Source organism: Zootoca vivipara, chromosome 13 (assembly GCF_965207765.1).
Source record: "Zootoca vivipara chromosome 13, rZooViv2.hap1.1, whole genome shotgun sequence".
Taxonomy (NCBI): Eukaryota; Metazoa; Chordata; class Lepidosauria; order Squamata; family Lacertidae; genus Zootoca; species Zootoca vivipara.
The window spans coordinates 2,389,532-2,412,852 of NC_142596.1; the positions used below are offsets into that span (position 1 = coordinate 2,389,532).

Consider the following 23,321-nt stretch of genomic DNA (forward strand, 5'->3'; position numbering starts at 1 on the left):
GAGCATTCCCTGGGGCTGTCTTGCTCAGCAAATAAGTTGGCATGCTCACTCACTGTTGCCATGTGCGTACACACAGGCCATTGAAATACACAGTTGTGAAAATGACTACTTCCCTTACCTGCATTCCTAAACCCACTTAAGTTGGGGAGTAAATCCCATTGAGCTCAGTGGGATTTACTTCCAAGGAGACATGTATAGGATTACACTGCAAGTTGGCTATGTCCTTTTCTATAACACTTGTGGCAGAATTTTGATAATCCCACCAAGAGGAACTGTTAAAGCTAATTTTTAATAATCTTGTAGCATTATCATTATTATTATCATCATCATTATCCCTATGACAACTTTGTGGCCTACTCAATCCTGATAGTTTGGGGCAGGGCTCACCAGAACTAGGGTTGCCAAAAATTGTTGAGCAAAGAAATGTGATTTTTTTGATTGACTTGCCTAAAATCTAGGACAAAGCACCGCCTTTCGGAAATTCCTCCCAGACATCAATTCCACCTCCGAAATCCCGGTAATGTCAGGGTAAATCAGGACATATGGCAGCCCTACCAGAACTCAGTTCTGGCCCCTCTCAGGTGGGCACCATTGCCATTCTAAGAGAACAAGGGTGAGTTCACTGGTGAGTTCCGCCACCTCTTTTTTAAAGAAAGATAGCAGTGGTTTGGGGAAAGGTTTGGGAAATAACAGCCAAGTTTCTGCAACATGCAGTGAGGATTTGTGAATGTTACACAACATTAACTTGAGTGTTAGATGCAGATTTTGCTGAGTGACTTTAGTGTACTGATCCTTAATGGAATCTTGTATATATGCCAATAACGGTTTGAGAACTGATTGCATGAACGGGTGTCAGGGAACCACCAGGGGTCAGCAAAGCGCCTGGTGGGTCGGAGCGAGGGCTCCTGGACGCTGCCAGAGCCCCAGCACCTAGCCCCTGGCAGCTTCCTCCGGAAGGTGGGACTGAGGTTCAGGAGGAGTTGCAAACCCTTAGGGATTTTGAGGAGAGGGGAGCTCCAGAGAAAGAGTTGCAGAGGGCGGAACCAAACACTCGAGAGGAGGAGGCTCCAAGAACCACAGCACTAGCCCCTCAACTGACCAGCTCTAGTGGATAGGATGCTCAACCAGCACCCTCACCCCAACAGAGGATGGGGGGAAAGAGGAGGGAACAATGGAGGAGGATCCGGGAGGCGCTTCCGGATTCTGATTTGGATTAGTACAGTCAGGGCTGTTAGAACCCTTGCCCACACCTAGTAGGCCTTGGGAGGTGGTGTCTGTAGACTTCATCACAGACCTGCTGCCATCACGTGGCAAGACAGCCATTTTGGTCATAGTGGACCTCCTGACCAAGATGTGTCACTTTGTAGCGTGCGCATGTGCGGTGTCAGCTGAGAAGACTGCCAAACTGTTTGTGGACCACGTTTTTAGGCTGCATGGGTTGCCCTCGAGAGTGATCTCAGATCACAGAAGGCAATTTACCTTTTGGCGCAAGCTCATTAGCCTCTTAAACGTGGAAGTGAGCCTCTCCACCGCTAGACACCCCCAAACCAATGGCCGAGCGGAAAGGGCTAACGCGATCCTCCAGCAGTATTTAAGGTGTGTGGCGTTTCACCTCTAGGGGACCAGCAAGAGTTAAGTTGTATGGGAGGTGAATAGCCAATAGGAGCTCTCCAGGCAGAAGCAGGGGTATATAGGGAGAAGCAGTCAGTCAGAAGGGGGTAGTTGATGAGTGAGGTGGAGAGGATTTGAGATAGAGAGAGGGTTAGAGAAGCTAGTGAGGTGAGCTGTGGTGTTGAATCTGAGAGAGTAATAAGAAGGGAACTTCAGTCGGGGAGGAAAAGGGGGGAACTAGTACTAAAGGTTAAGTTTAAGCAAAAGTACCTGAGAAACCGTGAAGAATTTATATGCTTGTAAGATCATCACTAAATAAACTTAATTGTTTGGTTTACCTTTCACCTGACTGGAATCCAATATATGTGTACCAGTACGCAGACGTACTGGTTGGTGGCAGCAAGGAAGAATATAGGCGAGGGAGGTACTGGGTCAATAGACCATGAAACGTCTGGGGGCCTTTACCGGGTCACCTCGCCACAAGGTGCTATGTCAATCAGAGACAAACTGATTGGGTGAATCGATTGCCCTTAGCAGAATTCGCTTACAACAACGCAGTCCATGTCTCCACAGATCTCACGCCCTTTAAAGCCAATTATGGGCATGACCAGCGTGTGTTCCCTAGGGGAGGGTTGGAAGCAGAAGAAGGGCCGGCAGCAGAGGAGTGGCGGAGGAAATGGAGCTGGTACACCAGCAACTTAAGGAGAACCTGGAAAAAGCCAAGGAGGCCTACAAAAGGGGGGTGGATCATCATCGGAGACTGGGGGAGATCATCCGGGAGGGAGATAGGGTGTGGCTGTCCTCGAAGCAAGGGCGTACCCACCATTCGGCAAGTTAGGGCAGCTGCCCTACTCTAGAAGCAGGGCTGGTGGGCAGAGGCGGAGCACAGCCCGGCGGAGCGCGAGTTCGCCATTCCCGCCGCACCGCGCCGCACCCTCCCTCCAGCTCCCCGGCGCGCCCTCAGGCAAGGCCAAGCGCGGCGGGGAACCAGGGAGCGCGGCGCGGCGGGCGGGAACGCTGAACTCGCGCTCCGCTGGGCTGGGCTCCGCCTCCGCCCACCAGCCCTGCTTCTAGGGAGGGGCACAGCCCGGCGGAGCGCGAGTTCGCTGTTCCCGCCCACTTTGTGGCCCCTCCCCTTCCGTGCCTTGGCCCCTCCCCTTGCCCCCCCCTAGTTTTGATCCTGGGTACGCCCATGCCTCGAAGGGGATCCCCACAGAAGGGAAATGCAAGAAACTGGCTCCCAGAAGGTTGGGACCCTTCAAGGTCTTGCAGCAGGTCCATCCGGTAGCGTTCCGCTTGGAGTTGCCCGAGTCCATGAGGATACACCCGGTTTTTCACAGGTCACTGCTCTCCCTCTACAGGGAGGGGCATAGGTTCCAGGAGGGGGAAGGAGGTGGAGGGTGGAGGAGGTGTTCGCGCCCACGAGCAGTGAGGAAGAATTTGGGGGGTTTCTGCCGAGCAGAGAAGGGGAAGAGGAGCAGGAGGCAGGGGACGAGAGCCTGCAGACTACAATGTGGGGGTGGGAAGTGGTTTTTGCAGACACGGATCAGCAGGAAAGCTCTTTCAGTGATTTTCTCAGCAGTTCGCCGGAAGAGACTGACTGGCAACAAGTGTTCACCCCCACAGACTCGGACGACACGCATTTCGAGGGTTTCCCGCCCTCGCCTCTCACGCAACCCAGCTCGGGAGGGGAGGGGGCATGGGGGTGGATGTCAGGGGGACTCCCTACAGGGAGCCTCCCTCCCACCATCCTAACCAGCACTTCGCCCAGCGAAAGCGGCAGCAGCGGGTCAGGGTGAGGAAATGAGGATGGGAGTGGAGTGGAGGAGGCAAGGCTCAGCGATGTATCAGAGCCCCTGCACCACTCCAACCAACAAGTAGGAGAGGGAGCACAGCTGCTTCCGGTGCCCGAATTGAGGCGCATGCCCAAACGCAAGGTTAGAGGGTGGCGTTTCGGGGTGCCCAAGCATCTTAACCTGTACATTAATTAATTGTTTTTTCTTTTATGTCTTATTGTAATTTTACTGTGTCAGCCGCCCTGAGCCTGGCTTTGACTGGGGAGGGTGGGGTATAAATAAAATTATTTTATTTTTATTAATCTTTCTATCTATCTCTATCATCTCATGGGTAGGAGTAAAGATTTGACAAAAATCCACAGCTGATCCGTTCTCTCTCTCTCTCTCTCTCTCTCTCTCTCTCTCTCTCTCTCTCTCTCTCTGTTCCCTGAAAGCACAGGGGGGGGAGGGGGGCCTCTCCTGATCTGGTCTGCTGCTAAGAGGAAAAGTAACTTCCTGCCAATAATAGAGAGCTAGTTGATTTGTATTTCTTGTCAGCAGGTATCTAATATTAACCTGCAAGTGTTTTTACACATCCTTGGAGGAAACTCTATAACAATATATTACTGCAGGGGCTTCAGAAATGTACACTCAAACCCTGCCAATGCTTTGCAAAGAGAAAATAATCAACATCTACATCGCACCTTTAATTAAAGCTGTTCCTAAGCAAATAGGTCAGCCATGAGGCTTTAAAAGCAATCCAAGTCTCAAACACACTGACCTCCAACATTTGTTCCTCAATTGTATTGTATAGCATAGTTTGATTGCACACTTTTTGTACAGCACCTTAGAGAATTGATTTTATAAGGCATTTTATAAATATAATAAATAAATAACATGATTGTAAAAATGCAGGGACAATATACCTAGCACCAGTTTCACAACTGAGAGTAGTCAATCACCCAAATCATTGCATGCTAGGTTACCAGTATTTGTGTCAAAAGAATCATGGAGTTGGGGGGGGGGTCTTATAGGTCATCTTGTCAAAGGTCCCATTTGCACCATACATTTAAAGCACAATGATAGCACTTTTAAAAAGTTGTGGCTTACCCCAAAGAATCCTGGGAGCTGTAGTTTGTTAAGAGTGCTGGAAGCTGTTTGGAGACCCCTGTTCCCAGGGCCAGCCCATCCATGAGCAGAAGGAGGCAGCCGCCTCAGGCAGAGTGATCCCCCACCACTGCTGGAGAAGTAGCCGTGGCAGCTTCCAGGTTCCAGTGAGATCCTGCAAGTGCCCACAAGATCACACAGAGGCCTCACAAAATCTCACCAGAAGCTGCAGCCGCGTGACCCTGGTAAGCAAGGCTTGGTCAGGGGTGGCAAGGGGGCAGGCAGCACACACCCAGGGTGGCTCGTTCCCATTTCACCTCACATGACGAAACAGGATGCCCCCCCCCCCGCCCGCTTGTTCCCCTAGCAGAGCTACACTTCTTAGAATGGCTCAACCCCCCTTCCCAGAGAAATCTGGAAACTGTAACTCTGTGATGGGAATGGAGAACTCCTAACAACTCTCAGAACCCTTAACAAACTACTGTTCCCTGGATTCTTTGGGAGTCCTAAAGTGGTATTAAATGTATGGCTGGGCTTTGCCTCAACTCCCTGCTTCATGCAGGAAGCCCAGAGCTGGCGTATCTATATCAGATGGTTGCCCAGCTTCTCCAACATAGAGAGCCCACCATGAGCCCTCCAGGTTCCCACTGCCAAAGTGATTGTACTGTCGAGACATTTCTCCTGACATTCAGCTGAAATCTCTCCTCCAGTTACTTAAGCCCATCAGATCCACACTATTGTCATAGGGCAACAGAAAATACGTCTCTTGGCTCTTTCATGAAATAGCCCCTCAATATATTTGATTATATTGAAAAGCCAAAAAGGTCATATTTAAAGGAGTGACCTCTAAATATCACACCCATGTTCATCCACTGCACCAAAAAAAGACCCCAAATGAAGGGTCCTGTGACATCTTGAAGATTGACACATTTGATGTGGCAGGTTTCATGGGCCTATGAATCAATAAGGACCATGTCAGAATATTTAGGAAGTACAAGAGCTGGTGTACAACTAAGTTCTGATCCATTCATTAGTCCGGGTCAGTTTGCATCCAATTCCTTAGGTATCCCTATTCAGCAGTGTCAGAGGTGTGCGGCTACTCGCGAGTAAAGACACTCCACTCCGTCTTCCTTTTTAAGGTTTTATTGTGCATAGTATTTACAGTGCGAAGAACTCAGCAAACATGACTGCCTAGTCCGTGTCAGAACCCCGCAATGGCTTCTTCCGGGTTTTCCTCCAACATAAAAGCCTCGGTACCCCAAAGTGCCGCCCTCTAGCCCTACGGGTGGCTGCTCGCCTCAATTCTGGTGTTGGAGGGACCGGCCTTCCCTCCAGCTTTCTGCACTCTCTGGCTTTCCCAGCTCCTCCTCCCCTGCGCCTCTCTCATGGCGATGTCGTGGCTCTTTCATCTGCAACAGCCCTGACGCCTCCCTGCTCACTTCCTCATTCCTTTCTCCTGACTCGCTGTCACTCTCGGTGAAGAGCTTGTCAGGAGAACCGGTGGGGGCTCCCTGTACGTGTGTCCCCCGACAAGCAGCTTCAGCCCTTGAAGCTGTCATGTTGCAGGATGGTGACAGGGATGGGGAACCTCAGGTCCAGGGACCAAATTCAAGCCTCCAGGCTCCTCTATCCAACCCTCATGATTCCCTCCAAGCCACACCTGCTTTTCTCAGGACACACCAATTGCCAGCCTGCTTTGTGCTCTCCTCCTGGTGTGCTTCTGGATGGGATGTGTCCTTAAAGTGTTTACATACCTCTCCCTTTCCTTGATGGAGAAATTTATATGGTGGAAGGGATGTGAAGCAAGGCGCCAGAGACTTTTGAGGTGGTGGTGGTATGGTAGCCTGCTGGTATTCAAGACAAGAATGGCATCCCTTGTTCCACCTGCTTTTGCCTCTGTTTCCACCACCACCCCTGCAGTCCCTTGGGTTCCTCCCCCTCACTTTAAACTCTGCTGCAAAATATGTTGGGGGAGTGAAATGTTCCCTACTGGTTTCCACTGTTTTGTTTGAACTACCGTATTTGTTGTGCTTTTATCTCGTGTTTTTATCTTGAGAACCTCCGAGAGGTTTTGATGAAGGGCAGTATATAATGTAAATTTAAAAACAATAATAATAATAACACCAAAAACCCACATCAGTTAAATATTGTGTGGTGGGACAGTGAAAGCCACACTATGTTGCCTAAAGGAAGAAGCTTCCCTTACCTTCCGCAAAAGGTTCCCACTCATAGAATCTCCCCATAAAAGGCTTGCTGTTGTAGAAGGAGCACTGCAACTCCCTGATGTTTCTGTTTTCAGGACACACCTGTCAAATAAGGTAGAATTAGATCAGAAACATGTGCAATTGGCATGGCTGCTGACATTCTCTCATGCATTAATGATAGATCACATCTGAACATCTGAATGATAGATCACATCTGTCAGTGTGATCTCCAACAGAGGTGTAATCAATTATTTGTGATATTAATTTTGGTGCATCAGAGCCAGGCCGTCCTATACATATGGAAATTACAAACAGGCAATGCTAGTATTATGGGAAGGTTTGCTTATTTATTGGCTTTCAAAAACTTTCTCAGTGTTATTGTTAAGTGTTTTTATTTATATGGAAAAATCAATAAAACATTTTTTTAAAAAAAATATGTTGGATTTCAAACATACATATTCAGGGGGAAAACATAATATCTCTTATATGTTTGCGTGCATGTCAGTAAAGACAAAGGCAAGTAAAAGAAAATGCATAATAAGATATCCTCTGTGAGGTAGAAACAACCATATGCCACAATATATTTAAGTTATGTACAGATTATGAGACACTTAATTACAAGTCTTGGTGGCTACTGTGAATTTCTGTGTCTGCCCCCACCCCACCCCACCCCCCAGTTTCTTACTGTCTTGGAAAGCTGCAATCAGAGGCAAAGGGGTGGTTGGAAGTGGGGCATAGCATAGTTTTCCCTTTTCTCACGAGGAAGACTATTCAGCATAAGGGAATTTCCCTTTAAAAAAAGGGGGAGAACTTGGCAGCTAGGAAGTGGGGTGCTGCTTAACCCTTTCTACTGCTATTTGTCTGTTAAGCATGCCCACCAGCAGCAGCAATTTTCCCACTCATAAGTGAAAAGTATTTGACCCTTAGCACATCTCTCAGTCTACCGCTTCTCTTCAAAGTAATTTACTAAAATGCATTTTGAAAACTGCCTCTGGAGACTTGTCCATTGTTTGGAGCTTTTTGGCCAAGTGCCCTGAAAATGCTACCACTCTCCCAGACACTTGTGACTTCAGACTGGTTGTGTCAGGGGATTGTTGCGGCTACTCTCGAGTAAAGATGCTCCAGTCCACACTGTCTTTAAGAGTTTTATTGTGCATACTATTTACAGTGCAGAGATAACAGAAAACATGACAGCCTAGTCCGATTCAGAACCCAGCAATGGCTGCCGCCTGCTTTTCAGCCAGCATAAAAGCCTGGGCACCCCAAACCGCCGCCCCTTCACCCTACGTGTGAGCGCGCGCCTCAATTCAGGCGCTGGAAGGAGAGGTTTCCCCTCTTGCTGGCTGGGGTGGCGCCTGGGCTCCGACGTCTCGCTGAGTCCCTCATCTGCTGACCCCCGACACGTCTCTGAGCCCTTCCTGCACGCTCTGTTCTGGCTGCTTTCTCCTCCTTCATACCTGTCCCCCTGCCGCCGACAGCAAGGACAGGTCCCGGGGTTCGGAGAAGTGCTGCGCAAGCGCTTCTCCGAACCCCGGGATGTCTCCTTCCTGTCGGCGGCTGGGGGAGAGGAAGGAAGGAGGAGAAAGGGCAGCTTTCTCCTCCTTTGTACCTGTCCCCCTGCCACCAACAGGAAGGACAGGTCCCGGGGTTCGGAGAAGCGCTGTGCAAGCGCTTCTCCGAACCCCGGGATGTTCTAGCGCCCGTTTACTCAACGGACTGAATTACACTAGTAAGATATATTGCAGTTTCCTTCACTTCTTCTTCAAAAACAGAGAAAGAGAAACCCTTGGGTCAACCTCATCCAGCCCTTCTGATTGGTATGTGTTAAAAGTTTTTACACGTAACTACCTCCAGCCATTACTTTGCTGTTAACCTCCCAGGGTCACCCTCCCCACCACAACCATCACCTGTCAGTTACATTAAGTTACCAGAATTTCTCTGAGCTAAAACACAGTGGACAGAACTGGACTGTTGGCTGTGCTGCAACAATGCAGTGAATACCTAGGCACAAAAGATGGACCTTTGATTCTCCAACCATTCAGAATGGTTGCTGCATACCTGAATTCACCTGACCCATGTGACTTTGATTGTTGTGCCACTGGAATGAGGCTCTCCACAGGTGCTTGTAGTAGCTGGTAGCAGCTATGCTCATCTATACATTGTTGGGATGGATCCATGGGACACAGAACCCCAAATCTCTTCCTAAATGCAATAACTGTCAAGTTCTCCCTTTTTTAAGGGAAATTCCCTTATGCTGAATAGCAGGGGTCAGCAAACTTTTTCAGCAGGGGGCCGGTCCACTGTCCCTCAGACCTTGTGGAGGGCCAGACTATATTTTGAAAAAAAATATGAACGAATTCCTATGCCGCACAAATAACCCAGAGATGCATTTTAAATAAAAGGACACATTCTACTCATGTAAAAACATGCTGATTCCTGGACCGTCCGCGGGCCAGATTTAGAAGGCGATTGGGCCGCATCCGGCCCCGGGCCTTAGTTTGGGGACCCTGCTGAATAGGCTTTCTCATGAGGAAAGGGAAAACTTGACAGCTATGCCAAGTGTTTTGAGTAATAAATTTTGAGGCAGGGGGACTCTGATCCTCAAGAGCACCTTGATAAGATGGTGTTGTGTGTGTGTGTATATATATATATATATATATATATATATATATATATATATATACACACACACACACACACACACACACACACACACACACACCTTTTCTATTTCTGTAACATTTTTTATAGCTTGAAATACAAAGCCTGAGGTATAGAAAAGGATGAGGCACTAAATTGGAAGAATGGAAGAAAACCAATTGTCAGGGGTAAGATGGAGAGGTTCCTCCGCTCCCTTCTCAGATGCTCTGGGCACAGGGATTAATCTGGAGTTTGTATCACTGCCAGGAAGTCTGGGAAATAGAATTCTTAATGTGCCCTGAATCATTTCATTCACTCCATTTTCCAGACTCTCTGGCAGCTACGAATTCACACAAATGTATAGGACGTCCTTCATTCCACTTCTCCCTCCTACCAACCCTCCCCCAACTTAAGAATTGTGCATTTTAGGGAAAACAGGGGCCTGGATCAGGGGACACTGGAACCAGGTTAACCCCACTTCCAAGGCAGGAGGCTTGGGCTTCCTTCTTTTTCAAACCCCCTATGCCACATGATGTCGCAATAGTGAAATGATAGAGAGAGAAGCAACCATGACTAGCAACCCAAAAAGGATGCTTGGGAAAGGCTTAAATGAAGCTCGATGGCAATCACCACCATGTGGTAAGTCCTACATCAGGGGTGGGGAACCTGCAGCTTTATGGATGTGGTTGGACTCTGGCTCTCATCAGCCCCTGCCTACATGGGCAATGGTCATTGATGGTCAGTTGAAACCCAACAACACGAGGGGGTCACGTCTTATTCATCCCTGCCCTAGTTACTAACTTCACTGTAATGTGTTCTATGTAGGGCTGCCTATCAACAACGTCAGGAAACTAAAACTGGCTCAGAATGTGGCAGTCAGATTAACAGGGAAATATGTAGATACAATCTTATGGAAACAATCCTTGCAGCTTCCATTTTGTTTTCAGGCCCATCCAAAGGGTTGGTGATTACTTTCAGGGGCCTTCATGGTTTGACACCAGGACATTTGAAGCGCCACTCTCTCCTGTATGGACCTGCCCATCTGCTAAGGTATTCATGAGAGCTTCTATGCTGTGTCCTCAAATCCCTGAACTACTTTCGTTGAGATCAAGGGGATGGCTTTCTCAGTGGGCACACCTGGGAAGGAAGGCTCATCTTGCCTTCAGTGGACTTCTGTCAGTTGGCAAAACTGAAGTTTCCATTACCAACTTTGAAGACAGCTCTGTGCTGTGTGCATTACAGTACAAATGTAACCAGGGCACATATAATTGAGGAAGGGTCCACTTTCAAAAGATAGAGTCACTGCACTGAATTGTTTGAATGGCTGTGATGCATCTTTTTATATTCTGCTACTTTCCGCGATATCAGGGGGTTGTTGCAGCTACTCTCGAGTCCGCGCTTTAAGAGTTTTATTGTGCATACTATTTACAGTGCAGAGATAGCAGAAAACATGACCGCCTAGTCCAATTCAGAACCCGGCAATGGCTTCCATCTGCTTTTCAGCCAGCATAAAAGCCTGGGCACCCCAAAACGCCACCCCTTCGCCCTACGTGTGGGTGCATGCCTCAATTCGGGCGCCGGAAGGAGAGGTCTCCTCTCTTGCTGGCTGGGGCGGCACCTGGGCTCTGACGTCTCACTGAGTCCCTCATCCGCTGACCCTCGACCAGAGCGGTGCCAAGGCTCTGATGCATCTCTCAGCCCCTCCTGCACACTCATTTCCCTATAGCCTTGCCAGGGTTCAGGCGCCTCACTGAGCCCTCTCTCCATTCCGCTCCATTCCTCATTCCCTCCTCCTGACTTGCTGCTTGTGCTGTCGCTGGGCAAAGTACTGGTCAGGCTGACGGGGGGAGGCTCCCTGTAGGGAGTCCCCCTGACACGCAATTATTTACTTTATTTGTTTTTAACTTATTAGCCGCCTTGAACTTTACAAGAAGATAGAAGGCCTTGTTAAAAAGTGCTTTAAAAAGCGTACCCTCCCAACATTTATCCAATGAATAGGGACGTCCTAAGGAAAAGTGGGGTATTCGGAATCAAAGCAGAAACTGGGACAGCTTCTGTAAATTGGGGGATGTCCCTGGAAAATAGGGACACTTGGAGGGTCTGTCAATTGAATACAATTGTTTAATAACAAGGGAGCAACACTTCAAAGCAGCCTGGGGCACCCCCATATGTTTTTGACTACCAGTACATTCACAAAACCTCTGACCATTAGCCATGCTGGCTGGGGCTGATGGGGGTTAGAGCACAAAACACTTAGTGATTGCAGAAGTCTATTATTAATATTGTTTCTTTCTTTGTTTGTTTGTTTGTTTGTCTGTCTGTTTGTTTGTTTGTATCCCGCCCTCCCCTACTGAGGCCGGGCTCAGAGCAGCTAACATCATAAAAACAACATAATAAGCATAAAAACAGACATCAATTAATTAAAATACATCTTAAAATTAATTCAAACAAGTTAAAATCTGGGCAGGTGGCAATTATCAGGGTGGTCTACATGCAAGATGATCTACATGCAAATTTGATGAAAAGATAATCACATCTACGCCTGAGCCGAAGATCAGGTTCAGCGTGTGGCCTGCTTGATGTGCGGGGCCCGAAACAAACTGGGAGAGCCCTAGTGTCGCCATGGAAGACACCAGCTCCAGAGCCTGCAAGGAGGGGGCGGCTTCAGCATGGATGTTGAAGTCCCCCAATACCAATAGATTGGGGAACTCCAAGGCCCAGCCGGTCACCACCTCCAGTAGGTCTGACATGCTGGTGCATTAGGTGGCCAGACATCCAAGCTCTTCTTGGAACCCCACACCAGGTCGACACATTCATTGCCAGGGATCGACGGCGATGGCAAAGCCCTGAAAGAACAATCTTCCCATATTAACAATGCCACCCCTCCCCCGGCCCTTGGTCTGTGACTGGTGGAGGACGAAGAAACCCGGGGGCACCATCTCTTGTCTCCATCACACAAGCCAGGTCAACCCCCTGCAAGGTAAAGAAATCTCGCAGGGTGGCTGCCTATAGACCTGGCATTGCACAACACCAGTGAGGGAGGTGGCTTTTGCCTATAGGATCTGCCCCCACCGCCATACCTCCCTTGCCCTTCTACGGTACCAGTAGTAATTCCATGTTCCATGCTTGCCTCCTTCGATAACATTGGTGTTATTATTAGAGCCTTATAAGCTGTGGTGGTGAGTATGGGGCCTGCCCCCATGCCCAAGGTGGGAAATGGGCTTCAAGGGGGAGTGGTCCTCCCCAATACTCACAGGCAGATCAGCAGCAGCAATGTCCTGAGGCCTTTTTTTACACACACACATTTGTTGTTGTTGTTGTTTAGTCGTTTAGTCGTGTCCGACTCTTCGTGACCCCATGGACCAGAGCACGCCAAGCACTCCTGTCTTCCACTGCCTCCCGCAGTTTGGTCAAACTCATGTTTGTAGCTTCGAGAACATTGTCAAACCATCTCGTCCTCTGTCGTCCCCTTCTCCTAGTGCCCTCAATCTTTCCCAACATCAGGGTCTTTTCCAGGGAGTCTTCTCTTCTCATGAGGTGGCCAAAGTATTGGAGCCTCAGCTTCACGATCTGTCCTTCCAGTGAGCACTCAGGGCTGATTTCCTTAAGAATGGATAGGTTTGATCTTCTTGCAGTCCAAGGGACACACACACATACACACACGCAAACGAGAACTCCATACTGTATATCAGTGGTTCCCAACAGGTGGTCCGGGGACCCCCAGGGGTCCGCGAGCTATGCCAGAGGGGTCCGCAAGATGCTATTAGAATAAAAAATATATTAAATATATTTCGTATGATAACATATTTTTTGTTTTGGCCGCTTCCTGCATGAGCAGAGTCTAGCGCAAAACTAGAATTAGATAGAGGCAGTAGTTCTGCTGTATGCCGTTAGGTGGCACTTTACAAACACTACTGTTTTGCAAAGAGGCAGCGCGTGCATTCTACTAACGCTCACTTCCCCAAGATGCTTTGCGCGCGTCGGCTTCATTTGTGCGCTACTGTGCAGGTACCCTGTCTTCTCCATTCCCCTCCCTCCTCCCTGGCGCGCGCTGCCTCTTTGCAAAACAGTAGTGTTTGTAAACAAAGCGTTGTTTTTCGCGGAAGCTACAGTTCGCGTAGTTAAAAATGGACTGTTGGTTTAAAAGTGGTTCGTTAAAACGACAAAGGCCTACAGATGAAGAGGAAGAACTGTAAAAAACGTATAAATATAAAATATAAAAAGACTCTTAATTTGGCTCTCACTTTTTAATTTTAGGATTAGGAATTAATGGGGGTCCTTGTCACAATAGCGGCTCGATGAGGGGTCCTCGAGAAAATTTTGTTGGGAACCCCTGCTGTATATATATAGAATTCTATTTTGCTGCATCTGTATCTCTTTCTCAGAAGCACTGAATATTTCCAGAAAAGAGGCAGCCTCAGATGGCCCATTTAACATCACAATTCAGATTCAGGACTATGAAATAAATCAGAGGAGAAGGGTCATGCAAATTCACACCCAGGCTGACCCCCTTGTTAAGTATTCTCCCCAACTAAAATTGCTTTGCATATGTCAAGCACAGGCAGCTGAACTTGGCCAGTCTTCCCAGATCCTTGAAGGCCAAGAGCAGAAAGCAAATCAGAGGGAATAAATTTGGAAAACAGGAAAAAATGTTCCTGTCGTCGTTTTTCCAAGTTTCTGTTGGAGCTCAGTTCACAGTGAGATGCAGAAGCAATGACGTCTTTGGTCTTGACTTTCCCATGGATCTTCTCTGAATGATCCCAGAAAGGCAACAACTTGAGGCCACTGCTATTTCGAGCAAATCCTCTAACTACTTTTACAAACCTGTCCAAATATCCCTTGCCTAGAAAGTCATATTTATAGAAAATGTGTGTAAAAGGCGAAAGATTTATACGATCTGAGGAGAAGCCAGAGTATATTCCGGTTCGTCGCGGCGGTGAGAAGGACGCAGGGACTTCGCGTGCCGAGGTCCCTGGCTTCTCGGAGGGGGGGGAAGTCCGCAGAGCGAGCGGACTCCCCGTAAAAGCATCGGATCGAGAGTTCCGATGACTCAGGCGTCCAGCGGCTGCTCCGTTTGGCGGATCCCCCGCCGCCCGAGAGCTCAATAGAGCGATCGTGAGCCGGTGGGGTTGAACCGCGGGAGCCATTTTGGGCCACATCTTACCTCCGGGAAGCGAAGCTCCGAGTCCTGACCCGGCAAGCGGCGGATTCTTCCGATTTGATACTAAAGATTCCTAAAGAAGTAAGTGGAACTTTGATCAGGATCCTAAATTTGCTGATTGGAAAATAGGAGAGACTTAAAGAAACGGAAGCCGGTCTCTTCCTAATGGGAAACTGGGAGGCGATTGGAAAAAAAAAAATCCAAAGCTGAATAACGAAAGAATTTGAAACTGTGGTCCCGAGAGGGAAAAAAGACTTTTTGGAACCATCTCAGCCCCCGAGTCCGGCACCCCTTGAGGTACAGCGGCATTAAGGGGAAGAGTGTTTTGACAGCTGTCAAAAGCTGTCAAACTGTCAAAAGACCGGGTGGATTGATTGTATTGCTGTGAACAGGAAAAATTGTTTGTAAAGGTGAAAGAACTATTTAAATTGGAAGCAAGAATGGATTTGGGACTGAGTTAAGAATCAAGAAAAAGAACAGCCAAAATGGAGTCGATCGTCTGAGAGAGGAATTTTCCAGTACCCATTGTTCCCTACCCCCTGTTTATCTGCGGTTACGAGAGGTATGAAAACAAAGCTGTCTCGAGCCTTCCAGGAGACTGTACTGAACTACTTGCTGTCATGGGAAGATTTCTACAAGGAATGGCAACATCCCAACTTACCACCAGTTGAGATTGAAGTCCAAGTCCAGGACTTAAAGGATAATTTAAACTTAAATTTGGAGACTGCTGATTCTGAGACTGTGTGTGAGGAGAAACAATTGGAAGAGGACTTGGACTGTGACAAATTTGTTTGGGATGAAGCAAAATATGACTTCCAAAAGGAAGAAAAACAACCAGAACAAGAAGATGAGAGACTAAGGGACTTAAAGTTTAATGGATTTGAAGATCCTGGAGGGGTTAAAATGTGGAGTGGGGTGTTTGAGGGATGGGAAGGACAGGGGCAGGGGGGGGCAAAGGCCTGGAGATGGACTTGGGAAAGAATGGGTGTGGGGTAAAAACTTTAGTTAAAAGGTATTGTTTTGGTTTCTGAAAGACGGTCTTCGAAATCTTGGCATGTCAATGGAAATGCTGAACCAATTGGGGGAAAAAGACTTAGGGAGAGGAGATGGAATGTAAAAAAGAAAGGGAAAAAAGTGTTATGTTTCCTTAAGGGAGTATAAGAATGGCTTGGAAAGAATTTTTAAGTTACTGTAAATTATTGCAGGTTAAGTGAGGTGTTTAGGCAGAAAGCTGCCTACCCCCCTCTCCTTACTCTGAGGCACTCAGTGGCAGGGGGTGCCCAGAGGGGTGAAGAGGAAATGGAACCTTGGAAGTGCTGTACCCTGCAGGCACCTCTTGTGGCAGGAGGGGACCTGTGGGAGTGCAGCATGAAAAAGGAGGAGGATTGAGTTAATATTATAAGATTAAGATTTGAAGCTGAGTTGGAAAATTCGCCACAAGTAATCAGAATTTGTAAGGAAAACCATGAGGAAGACAACCGAGGGAGTCGCAATTAAGATGTCAAAATAATAAGAACTGGGAAGTTTGAACTCTTCCCAATTTTCTTTTTGTTTTTTTCTTCTTTCCTTTCTTTCTTTCTTTTTTTTCCTAGGTTTATTAATATGATTATGAAAGAGTTGGGGGATGCAGATCCCCATAACTCCTTCCTCCCTGTTCTCTCAGTGGCAGGGGGGGGGGATATGGAGGGAGGAGGGAGGGGGGAAGCAGAACTCAACTCACAATTGGACCCCTTTGTTTCCTAAAGCACACGGGCCCTACTGGTGGCAGAAGTGGACCGGTGGGTGGAGGGAAAATGAAGGGACAGTGTTATATTATATGTCTTGTTTGTGTATTTCTTGTTTGAAAAATTAATAAAAATCTCTTTTAAAAAAAAATGTGTGTAATGCAAGAGGCACTTGGTTAAAGGGATTTCCATTTGACAAAAACTGGCTGAAAGTTATTTCCATTTGACAAAAACTGGCTGATGGTTTGAAGGCCGTCCAAGCTCTAATCACCGTCTAGCTCCTCCATTGGCTGCACCAGGCAAAAGTGCTTAAAAATCAGCATTCCCTAACCAAGTGCCCTACAGATGTTTCTGAACTACCAGTTCCATCATCTCTGACCATTGGCCATGTTGTCTCAGGCTGATACGAGTTGAAGCCCTTCAGCATCCAGAACAGGCTGATGTAGTGCCATTCCATTTATTCTGGGAAAATAAATATGGTGGCCCCCAAACTAGAGTGTGCCCTAGCAGTCCATCCCCCCCGAAATGGGGAACATACCACCACAAAATATGAAAGAGGAGGCCATATCACCTCCTGCAGTCCAGGTGTGGATTGGCTTTGCAGCTGACCTGAGAAAATTGAGTGGCATTGTGAAATAATGGCCATGTTCCAAGAAACCATTTTGGACTTCAGTAGGGTATAGGATCAGAGCTTTGGGGGGGCAACAGCAATATTTTAAGCAAGGTTTAAACTCCTGTATAATCTTATTTCATTAACAAAATTTGTATGCCACACCATTGTAACAAAACCTCTAAGCACTCTGTTGAAATTATTAATTTTAAAAAAGTAAACAAATATTAAACAGCATTTTTAAAAGTTAAATTACTAAAAAGAATTGAATTAAGAATACCTATTTATGATTGTGGTTCTGCCCTCAAAAATGCAACCCAAGCCTGCCCAGGGTGGTAACAAGAAGTGCTTATCTTGAGAAAAATTATAATATAAACAAAGGAGACGAGTGGCATGAGACGAGTAGGAAGATTACACATTCCTTGGCTGAGAATCTTCAGAGACTCCAAAACCAGGGACACAGGCAGTTGGCAAGAAGGCTCTTGTTGACTTCTTCCTACCTGCAGATAAATCAAGGTCTGGCTTGTTTGGTGATGACAAGAACTACTGTTCCCTCAGTGAGTTCATCAACCTGCAACATGAATGCTACAGAAATGTAAGGAATTTGCTGCTCACTCTCCTGTCATAAGGAGGATAGGCCTGAAAAGTAGAATCATATGAAAGTACCCCATGGTTCATCTAGTGACTAGTCCAACCCCCTGCAATGCAGGAATCTCAGCTAAAGCATCCATGACAGATGACCATCCAGCGCCTCCTTTAAAACCTCCAAGAAAGGAGAGTCCAACACCTCCCGAGGGAGACTGTTCGACTGCTGAACAGCACTTACTGTCAGAAAGTTCTTCCTGATGTTTATTTGGAACCTCCTTTTTGTAACTTGAAGCCATGGGTTCAAGTCCTACCCTCCGGAGCAGGAGAAAACAAGCTTGTTCCTTCTTCCATGTGACAGCCCTTCAGATATTGGAAGATGGCTCCCATATTTCCTCTGTGTCTCCTCTTTTCCAGGCTAAACATACCGAGTTCCTTCAACCATTCCTCATAGATGCCATTGGACTACAACTTCCACCACCTCTGACCATTAGCCATGTTGGCTTGGACGGATGGGAGTTGCAGTCTAGCAACATGCAAAGAGCCATATCTACCACAGGTTGTTGAGGGGAAACACCTCTACCTGAGGCCTGGAGAAAGAGAGCTGCCACCAGTCAGCAAAGACCGCACTATTGCAATGCACTCTCTGTAGGGGCGGCCCTTGAGTCCAGTCCAGAAGCTACAGCTACTGCAGAATGTTGCAGCTAAACTGCCGTGGGGGCAGATGATTGATGGCATAGGACACCTTTGCTAAAATATCTGCACTGGCTGCTCATATGGTACTGGGCAAGGCTTAACATACAACACCCTGAATAACTCAGGTCTGGGGTGCCTTAAGAATCATCTGTCCTAGCCTGATCACTGAGATCATGCAAAGGAGCATTGCTATCTGTCCCCCATGTTACAGAAGCAGGGAAAGCAGTTATCTGGAAAACATTCACTATTTGCATTCTGGAAGAGTAGAAAGGGTAGCTTTGACTCTTAAAAGTTCCTACAAGGACAGTGATGGAGGGCGGGGGTGAGGCATCCTGCCAGTAGAAATTGGTCTGTCCTTCTGTCTGACACTCTCCTTTTCTATGTTCAAAAAGCCTCCTCCCACCATGGGAGGAGCATTCAAATAGGCCGTCCTCTGCCTGACACCTGAAATTGCCCAGACTTGTCCCACTTAGTTCTCCTGCAGAGGTGGGGAACTGGCATCCCTCCAGATGCCGTTTGATTCCATCTCCCATCAGTTCCAACCTGAAAAACCAACAGCCAAAATGGTGGGAGCTGCAGACCAGCAACATCTGGGTGGCCACGGGTCCTCACCACCACCATTCTGCTGTTTCTTTTTCTTTTTCAAATAATTAATATTTATTCATTTTAAAACAATACGAAATACAAAAAATCACAAAAAGAAAAAGACAAAAAGACAAAAAAGAAAAAAGAGAAAAATATCAATTACAACAATCTTTCATTTTTACTTGACATTGTAGACTTCCTCAATTCCCCCCCTCACTGGGTCCATTTTAAAATCCAACTTAAGCAATTTTCATGTTATATCTTGTCTTGAATCATTTTAACACATTTTTTCATTATCTCTCAATTATTCCTAATCTATAAACATCAACTATCCTTAACCTATAATTCATCCATTATTCCAAATAAGAAATTATTTTCCCAACCATCTATCTTCTATTTCACCCCTTAGCCTAAAATTTATTACCAAAAATTATCCATAAATTCAGACATTACTTCTTCTATCCTAATAACATTTAAACACTTAGATCTGATTCAGCCCCCCCTCCCCTGGACTCGAGGTCAATCCAGTTTTGGACCCCCTTAATCAGTCAGAAAATAACATCCATTATTACTCCTTACCCCACTCTCACTCTGTCACTGCCTATCCACACTTCCTTCTTCATTCCCTGCTGTCTCCCCAATTCTCTAACTGTTACACGATACCGTCCATCTAAATTTCCACTTTTCAATCCTTTCACAATTTTTATTCATCTTAGATTCTGACCCCAGTATGCATCCTGCTCTCCCTCTCTCACTGGGAGGGCATTATTCCATGCTGGTTCTTCTTTAAAACCCTTTGAGTCAAGCATGGGTCTTGTCCCCCCTCTCTCACTGGGAGCACAATGTCCCATGCCCCTTCCTCTTCTTCTTTAGATTCAATTGCATTGTCCAGGACTGATGAATGTTCATCTTTATTCTCTACACTCTCTGATGAAATTAATCCTTTTTCAATTTCCACACACTTCTGGTTTATTTTTCCAATCTGTATTGTATTCTGATATACTTCACTTCTTAGTTCCCATAACAATTTCAGGAAGTCCTCTTGAAAATCAGAGAGGTCAGATGTTATTATGTCTACTGGCTTCTTGCTCGTCTCAAATTTCATGGGAACAGCACAGGTTACAAAACAGGAAATGGCGCAGTTCGTATTTCCAAACTTCAAAGACAGCAATTATATCTGAACTGGTTGCAAACTAGCATTTTCAGTTCTTCTTCATACCTTAAAACTCATGTCCATTTACAAAAAGAGCATTGATCAAACTTCTTATTCACAACCTTATATTTTGCGCTCTCTTCAATACTGACAGTTCCCGACCTCAAAGAGGTAAACAAATTCCTTCCTATTGTGACATCATAATGGCGGCTCGCCGATCCCTCCAGGGACCCAACTCCAGCTTACAGGGGGACTTTCCCCAGTCCAAAATAAAAAATTTTACTTAGTTCAACTCTTCTCCCCTTTACCCTGCCTCAGGGGGAAGGTTTTAAATCCAATCTTTGGACATTGAAAGTTTCCTGTCAATCTTTCTGGCTTCAGGCAAGTTAATTGCGTCTCAGTTCATTCAATGGGGGAGATTGACTTCTGTTTTTAAATCTCCTCCCGTGGCCAATTTTTTCAAATTAAAAATCCCTTTTCTTTTACTCACGGTGACCAAAGTCCTCAATTCTTTCAAAACTGGAAGAATCCACTGCTCAACAGGCTGTCGGCTCGGAGCTTCATGCTGCAGAGGTAGCAAATCCACTCACAGGCACCCACATCTCAACTCTGCTCGCTCTCGAGGCTCTTAATAGAGCTTACCGAGGAGCGAAGGATACGTTTTGGGGCTCAGCTGAGTCTCCACGACCCCAGAAAGCTCAACCTCGGGTTCTTTTCAGGGTCCGCAAAGCTCTCGCGGCTCCCCACTCCTTCATAGCTCCAGGAACCTCAGAGCTTGAGGATTCCTTGCTGCTCAGCGATGGCGGTAGACCGGAAATCCGTTCTGCTGTTTCTGTTAAAAGCCTTTCAGAAAAACTTTTCCTCAAAGATCAGCGTTTTGGCATGAGAGAAACGCAGTCCTGCCGACTGATGTTTCTAGTCATAGGCTCCTCTAATGACCCTTTCCCCCCTTTCTGAAAACAGCATACTGTATATTAATTTGGCACAGACACATCACGTTCAATGAATATATACCTGATTTAAACTTCATTGTCCATTGCATGCCAGCCATGCAGGATTTAGGGGCTTGTATTCTCTGACCACCAGGCAAGGGTTCAGAACAGACCATTTTCCCCCTTCCATGAAAGGGAAAGCAGCATTTTCCAAGGCCAAATACTAGCATCACAATAACTGTTGTCGTCCCTCAAGCAAAATCACACTCCTCCCCAAAGAGTGTGGCTCAGGGCCCATTCAGCCTTGACTCCCGGCCTGTGCCGAAGACAGAGCCACCCTGACCAATGGAAGGAAAGCCTGCCTTGCTATCAGGAGTCTTTCAAAGCCGCAAGTGGGAAGGAAGCATTGGGCAGGGATATAAAACTGTAACAGGAGGAGTGCCTGCAAGAGGAAAAAGTCCTTGGGAAGGAAGCTGCTGAATGCAAACTCCACTTTTGAGCCACTTAAGAACTGAACCACTTTACTGCTTTCGACCCACATTTATTATTGAAACTCATCTTACAGTATTCATTACTACCAATTTATGGTCATCTGATTGATTCAGAATCCTAGATGCCACTGTTATGTACTCTGTGAAACCAAAGGACACTGCAGCCTCAAGGGAGGGCTGGGCTTGTTTTTATGCCCAGAAAGCAGACCTAAGTAAAGCCTTTGGCAGGAGTCTGCATCAGCCCCCTCCCCAGTGCAGCCATGCCCCAAGCACACTGGTGATTGGCCCAAACTGCCAACAGCCATGGGACCCCAAGACCAGGAGCCAGGAAGCAGCAGGTGGTGGCCAGATATTGCCCCAGTCAAGGTGCCTTTTTTGTTATTTTTAATATGTTCTTACCCACTCTGAGCACAGTTTCTGCAATGGAAGGGTGGGGAGGAAAATATTCTCTGTAATATTCTCAGTGCTCACCACTGAAAACATCTTCTCTTGAAAGCAGTCCACATGCAACTTTAATGCCCCAACAAGAGGCATTGATCTCAGTGCATGAAGCACTTGCACACTGCTGCTATGCAACTATAAAGAACTGCAAAGCACATTCCTCATGCATTTGGCACACCACACATTTGGCACACCACACATGGAGCTTAGCCAACAAAGTTGGCTAAGACATTTACCATTGATCCAGTGCACTATTTCTAAGCCACAAATCTGTGTCCAATCATTCATTTTCCTTGCAAATTCAAATCGCACAGTCTCAGCCAGCCTGCCTAAGCAGTTTTACAGAAATCACTCACAAGCTAGCAGCAACACTCAAATCTATTTTTTTAGGCTTACAGCAGGAGTGTGAAGCTTCCAAGTCATAGAAGCTGAAGTTTGGTTTTCCAACAACCAATATCAGCTCATGTCCTCTTCCATCTGTGCTAATTTAATGGGAAGAGCACCTGTTTCCTCATGAGTGTTGCCAGACGCTAGTGTGAACCAAATCAGGGCTGACCAAGTGTACTCAAGATGCAAGATTGCAGGGCAAGCTACACATTACCAGAGCCGTAGCTAGGTGATCTTGCGCCCCTGGCAGAACCGTCCAGAATGTGCCCCCTAGCCATGAACAAATTAGCTGTTCTTTCCGACTCTCCTCCAACCCACCCCCCATTCAATTCCTCACACACTTCAGCTTGTAATGAATTCTTTCACAGAAAACCCAATATTAAATTTATAATTTCTTAATAAATGGTTTCAGCAAAGAAAATGACATTTTGATGTGAGTTTACAGGTTTTTTAAATGCAATTCAGTTGCAAAACAATACACAGATAGGCCTAAGTGAAACATACAAACAATATCATAGTGATTTGGTCCACAATGATAACTTTACATTATAATACTATGTGATGTAAAATGGCATTATTATAAAGTAAGAAAACTTATTATTATTCACAAGTTACAAGTTACAAGTTCTTATTCACAAGAGTTGTCATTTTAAAAAGGAAGTCAAGTTAGGCCAACTCTGGCTTTAAGTAGCAATCTCAATGATGTCTGATGTGATTAGAACTTTATTTTTCTCGCTTTAACCAAAGAAAACTCTTGTTTTGGCAATGATCCACTCAGGTCACAGTAGGATTCAGCTATTGATGTACTGGAGCTGAGAGGGGGACATTTGTCGTTGTGTTATGTGATTGCTATCAAATTGGTTGGGGTTTTTTTGTTCTTCCATTTAGTGAGCTTGTAAAACGTAATAAAATTAAAGAAGAATTGAGAGACTGTGCCTTCGTGACAGAAGAAAATCATGTGGGTGTATTCAAGATGACATGGTGCAATGGAATGAATCATAGAATCATAGAGTTGGAAGAGACCACAAGGGCCATCCAGTCCAACCCCCTGCCAAGCAAGAAACACCATCAAAGCATTGCTGACAGATGGCCGTCAAGCCTCTGCTTAAAGACCTCCAAAGAAGGAGACTCCACCACACTCCTTGGCAGCAAATTCCACTGCCGAACAGCTCTTACTGTCAGGAAGTTCTTCCTAATGTTTAGGTGGAATCTTCTTTCT

General features: G+C 46.5%; 1 protein-coding gene across 11 annotated transcripts in view; it reads right to left on the reverse strand.

The window, feature by feature from the left end:
• THSD4 (thrombospondin type 1 domain containing 4) overlaps positions 1-23,321 on the reverse strand; it is a 372,415-nt gene that overhangs the window by 267,239 nt on the left and 81,855 nt on the right. For all 11 annotated transcript variants that reach the window (XM_088657004.1, XM_088657003.1, XM_060282606.2 and 8 more), the window contains one exon: positions 6,700-6,799. In XM_088657004.1, coding sequence (XP_088513130.1) covers positions 6,700-6,799 — 100 coding nt within the window. The remainder of the gene's footprint in view (positions 1-6,699; positions 6,800-23,321) is intronic.